Source organism: Catharus ustulatus, chromosome 6 (genome assembly GCF_009819885.2).
Source record: "Catharus ustulatus isolate bCatUst1 chromosome 6, bCatUst1.pri.v2, whole genome shotgun sequence".
NCBI lineage: Eukaryota > Metazoa > Chordata > Aves > Passeriformes > Turdidae > Catharus > Catharus ustulatus.
In genome coordinates this window covers 40,516,305-40,522,304 of record NC_046226.1, presented here as the reverse complement: position 1 = coordinate 40,522,304, position 6,000 = coordinate 40,516,305, and the positions used below count along the sequence as shown (strand labels likewise).

General features: G+C 46.9%; 1 protein-coding gene across 1 annotated transcript; it reads right to left on the bottom strand.

The window, feature by feature from the left end:
- Positions 1-1,275: 1,275 nt before the first annotated feature.
- Positions 1,276-4,245, bottom strand: FAM180B (family with sequence similarity 180 member B). The gene has a single exon (XM_033062741.1). The coding sequence runs from the start codon at positions 3,133-3,135 to the stop codon at positions 2,569-2,571; it is 567 nt and encodes a 188-aa protein (XP_032918632.1). The 5' UTR covers positions 3,136-4,245; the 3' UTR covers positions 1,276-2,568.
- Positions 4,246-6,000: the final 1,755 nt, after the last annotated feature.

Sequence of the window (6,000 nt, the reverse complement as noted above, 5' to 3'; positions counted from 1 at the left end):
GCTTGTCACTGGCTGAGGTACCAGCTCAGGTGAGAGAGAAGCATGGTAATTGTGAGAGCTGAGGATGTGCTACTGAGGCAGTCTGTCTGTGTACACTCTTTTTAATCATTTGTGTGTGTGAAGGCTTAGTGCCTCTTATGATTTTATTGCAAGTTTCACAGTGGTTTGTGCCCTTCTTTATCTGATGTAGATGAAGTCAAGAAGCTGTGGTTGAGAATCTCAGCTTCCATTTAATGTAAAGAATACATTTAGAAACAAACAAAAGAGCAGGCTTCTTGTAGTGAAAGATAAGGGCTGGAATCTGTGAATGGACCGTGCTCTGAAAGCCCAGAAGCCAGGTAAGTAATAAGAACAAGAAATGTGTTTTAAATCTCTGAAGATCTGGATCAGGAGCAGGCTCATAGCGCTGGGTGTGAGCAGTACCGCGGCACTGCTGGCTGCAGGGACCTTCCTTCCCCAGGAATGAGGCCCTTGGACACAAGGGTGCTGCCACCCCACCGTGTGCTGCACTGACAGCCTCCTGCGGGGCCAGAGAACCCCCGGTGATGTTTTCAGCATCCACGCTGCGGTGGTGTCGTACGTACCGGAGTGTGTCCTGTGGAGAAGCTGCCGTGGCTGCAGGGGACGCTGCTGTGTTCCTGCAGTCCTACAGACGGACGGGCTCCCGGTTGGATTCCCTGAGGAGGTGCTGGGAGCACAGGAGGCTTCATCGTAGCACCACTATGCTGTTTCAGTGGAGCTAAACCCTGGTTTGTATCCCAAAAATATGTAAACTGCAAAAGGGCACCATGTTAAGCGTGTACAAAGCTTCTTGGCATCACTTCAGTGTACTTTATGATCCGTTCAACAGGCAGCAATGTTCTAAAGCTGCTCCTAACAAAATCCTGAGTTCAAAGCAGTGTGTTGGCGTCTGAGTCACAAGCCAACCCACTCAGCCTTTTTCCATGTATTTTTATGGCTCAGGCTGTACATCCAGCAAGACAGGATTTTCGTGCACTAGTGCCATCTCAGCCCAGCTTTTTGATGATACTCTGCTCAAACTGGACATGGATGCAGCCACTCACTGCCTCTGTCACTCCATACATGTCCTAGACATTAAAGACTGGGGGCATATTTGGCAAAAGGGTGAAGGGTAAAGATTGGAAGTATGTGAAAAAACAGCGTAAGAGTAATAGAACATTACGTGAGACAAGGAGTTTTACTTCAAGTAAAATTCTAATTTTAATTCCTATATCCTTTGAGGTGAAAAACAAACAAAGAAACAAACAAAAAGAACCCCAAAGCACAAACCAAGATGAAACAAACACACAAAACAAAAATCCAGCAAGAAACAACCTGCTTTAAATCTATCTCCTGGCATAACCCTAAGCTGACCTCTAAAACCATTGTCTGTGGCATCTTGCTTCCAGGTGTCTTGTTCCTGCCTTGCCATTTCTCCTCTCCATCTGTTGGGCTACAATAGCTTGGAATAAGATTAACTAGGTCAGAAGCTAGCAGTTCCCACTTTGAAGGTCACACATGCCTCTTTTGTTGAACATGGAAAAATTATATTGATGAAAGGGAATTATGGATCCCATCGTCTAAGCACATGCAATGAATGTTCAAAATTGATGTACCTATAGTGGCAGCAGGAAATCTGGTAGAAACAACAAGAACCAAAATCAAAACCCTCCTGAGGAGATAATTACATTTATTTAATTCCACACCGCAGTGTTTATGACAGACAACTGTTAATGATGTCTTTCTATAAAATATTTCTGATTTTGAGAATAAGACTATCTATTTATTATGTTTGGTTTGTAGAATGCCATGGCTGTAGGGGAAAAAAAACTATAGAAGAGAGGCAAAATTTGCTGAAGAAATAACTAGGTCAGGATCCTTCAGAATTTAAATGAGTTTCAGGAAGTATAATCCAAAACGATAACTGAAACAAAGCTGTGTGTATGTGTAAATATGATATGCAAATACTGGAAAGCTTCATGGAATACATACATTTTCATGTTGCTTTTTTTAAAAAGTGAATACCTGAGATGGGAAATTGCTGTTGACGCATAAAATGTGATGCCACATGAGGATGAAAATGAAATTAAATATGTGACCTATATAATGAAAACACAACAAAACCTGCTTAGCTGCTACTGGAGAAAAGAAAAGGTCTTGTATTTGTCTGAAACCACAGGGAGAATATAAGGAAAGTGAACTGAATTATCTGAAATGAAGTCAGCTATGACACCAGCATAATATCCTGGAAAAATACTTCCAAGCCATCTCTCCTAAGCATCAGTGATCAAGATAAAGAAGACATCTAAATAGCACTGCCCCCTTCAGCACAGCCTGCTTAGCAAAAGAATAGGGAAAAGGAGAAATGCACTTTACAGTTTTGTCCTTTTCTCATTTAAAAATAAAAGCTTGTGCATAAATCCTGAGAGGGTTGCCAGCACAGTGCAGAAAGCAGGACAAAAAGGTGTGGCGTATTTACACAAAGTCCTGCACACTGTGGAAGGCATTGAAAAAAGCCAAGGAAGCAGCTGAAGCCAGGTGTGCTCTTTCCTGTGGTGGAACCCCTCATTAGGTGTCTCTCTTGGTCCTGGCCAGGTTAGAGCGATAGAAATACTTCAGGGATGCTAAATGTGAAGGCTTCTCCTTCCAAGGCCAGGCAGCCTGGAGGAGAGTGGTATTTGCAGGGCAGAGCCCCTTGCACAGGTCACGAAAGATTTCATCGACCAGCTGAGAGAAAAAGCCAATCCAGGGGTTTTTATCCACACCCTGCACGGAGCGAACCTGATAGGCACTGTAAACACTGGTGAAAAGTAGACGGTCGAATTCTGCCGGGGACAGGGGAGTGTCGCTCAGTGAATAATATCTCAGATGCTGCTCAATCTCTGCCGGTGTTTTGGGAACTTCCTGCTCAAAAACCCGCAGGATCCGCCGTGCGGGGCGCAGGGAGGCCAGCTCTTCATCCCGCAGCCGGATCGTCCCGTTGGCCTGAATATCCAGCCTTCCCCAGAGCATCTGGCAGAGAGGAGCAGCGCTGTCACGGCAAGCCCGGCTCTGCTCCATCACTCCCAGGCACTGCAGAGCAAAGCCCTCCGCAGCGCTGCCAAACCAGGCGCGGCCAGCCCGCTCCCGCTCCATGTCCTTCTGTGCCAGCCCCACTCCCCGTTCTGACCAGCCCCATTCCCCGTTTCCCCGCGGGACCCTGTAGCTCTTGCCTCCCCCCGTCCCGCCTGCAGCATCTCCCCGGGCGGGGCAGTCCCCAGTGCCGGAGGGGCAGTCCCCAGTGCCGGCGGGATGGTCCCTTGTCCCCCCGCGGACACCCGTGAGTGCCACGGCGTGGGGCAGAGCCCCCTCGGGCTGCACCCGCACTGGGAGGCAGCACAAATGCCCTTGGGCATCGCCGAGGCTCCTGAAATCCGTCAGGGCTGAGAGCGAACAGAACGGGTGAGTTTTTACGTGCGGGCAGGTGGGAGCATGGGCACCAACAGTGCCTCGGCCCAGGGCCCCAGTGCTCAGGAGACCTCTAACATGATGCCAGCGTCCTCTGGACTGCGACGGGCTGTGCTGGTGCCTCTGTGAGGATGTTCATCTGCAAGACATCAGACAGAACTTGATGGCACCACACCTTCCTGCTTACTGCTTTTGCCATTTGATTGTCGATAACGTCTTCAGCATTCCTGAGCTACCACTCAGCTTGCCAAACATGACAGATGCTGACCACGGGATTCTGATAAGCAGAACAAGCCTTTTAAGAGAAGCAGCAGTGGTTGAGGCAAGGTTTTGGATAGCATGGCCCTTAATCCTGCCAAGAGAGCTGAAGCTCTGTTTTACAGCAGCAAAGGCTCTGCTTTGACAGGCAGCAAGGAAGCCTCTCGCACTGAGCATGGATGGGGTTTGAAAGGATGGGCTTTGGTTGGTTGGCAGTTTTTGCTGGAGCAAGCAATGCTGTCCAATGAAAGGAGGGTGCTGGCAGGCTCCTCAAACTGCTGCTAGAAACATAAACTGATGCTTATCCTGGTCTTCTACTTCTTCCCTAAGCTTCTGCTGCTGGAGGAGTGTGAGGATAAAAGAAACCTTGTCAGATCCATTACGGCTCATTTGATGTCCAGCTAATTACTTGCTGGGACACATGACATCATGTAATCTGGGAAAAATGGATATGAGGCTGGAGGAATGGCAGTTTTGAATATGAAAGTCACATTAATCCTAAGAATTGTTTGGTTTTCATTTCCTAATACAGGACTTTAACTGTCTGTGTTTATTTTATTTGGTTTTTTGTGTGTGTGAAAAAGGAGACACAAGCAGTCTTGGTCCAGGACTGTGAGAGAGAGGCTGCATCCCTCCCTCCTCTGCGTTATCAGTGTCATGAGGTAGCCAAGACCCTCTTCTACTTCTTACAGACATCCTTCAGGTTAAGAAACATGAAATGGAAAAAGCTCATATAAAATAACAAGCTCTCTGGTACATTTATGGGTTTTTTCCTGTCTCATTTTTAAATGGATGAAGGCTATTTTATAATAACTAAAAAAATACAGAAGTGAGGATTTACATTGAATACTCCAGAGTTAAAATCAGCGGGTGCATATAAAAAGTAGAAAAATTATTAAGTACTATTCATGTGTGATGACTGCCACCAAAAGACAAATCTCCATTTTTGATTAGACCTTTTCAGGGAGATGCACGAGCTGCCTGAAGAAGTGCACTGCCAGCCTGCAGGCTGCACAGGTTTGTTTCTCTGCACAGCTGCAGGCAGCTGTGATCCAAGCCAGCTGTGGCTTTGGAATGTGCGCAGGGATGTAGCTTCTCTTTCCTACTCCTCCACAGATGTACCAGCAAGGCTTTTAGCTCAGGTGAAAGCATTGTATTGTCTGAAAATGTCTTTGCTGGTCTTGTCTCTAGTAACTGATCCTCCAGGTTCTCAGATCCCTCTCCTGAGAGATGGCTGCATTTGTTGAATAAGTGCCAAACTGCTGTTATTAGTAACTGCCTCATAAATACACACAGTGGTAGGTTTTTGAGTAGAGAAAAATGTAACAAAGCGTAACAAATAATGTATTGAAATAATAACATAAATATCCTCTGGGGAACAGAAAACCCTTACTTATTTTATTAGTCATCAGGGTTGGGTGGGGTTTTACTTCCCAAAAAGCATATAGAAAATCTACCAACAGTATTGCAGGAGATTATTTTTTCAGTGGAGACCCAATGAAATCCTCGCTTTGCCACCAAACACAGCAGCAGGTCTCCAACCTGCAATTGGGTACCAGTGCCCCCACCAGCAAATCCCCCAGCTGCACTCCAAAGCATCACACAAATGGCACACATCACAAAATGCACAGAGGTTCGCCAAGCCCAGGAGCCGTGTGGCTGACAGATGTGCTCCTTACCTGTCAGCCTCTGGGACGCAGCGAGCACACACAGGAGCAGCCAGGAGCTGAGCTGAGCCTGGGCCATGGCAGCACTGCCGGAGCTGCTGCTCCGTGCCCGAACCTCAGCACTTCTCTGGGGCGTCTTCCCGTGCTGCCTCGGATCCCAGCAGCCTCTCCTGGAGTGCATCCATCTCTCTGTGTTTCTGGTCACAGCCCTGGGAAGGGCTCACAGTTCAGCTTACTGACCCCGAATGATATTTTCCATCATATTTTGGAAACTTGGAAAACTTTGTTGTGATGTTTTTGGCAGAATTGTTTAAGCTTCCTTTTCAAAGACTGACTTTCCGCTGCAATGATTATAGGAAGTTGTTAGTGGCAAGAAATTCCACTATATATGTTTCCCTCTTAAGAAGGGAGGACCCCCTGGTCCCTTCCATCTCTGACAGTGCCTCTGTCACATACTGTGACACTTCTGCTTGCCTGCTTGGCTTCATTTTCAGTTTTCCTTTGTCCTTTGGGTTTGCAAGCCTGAAAACAATCCTGGAATGTCACAAACAGATAAAGCTAGCAGACTGCATATTCATGGAAGGGCAGTAGCAGCCAAAACATACAAGCAGGCAGAAGAAATGTCACT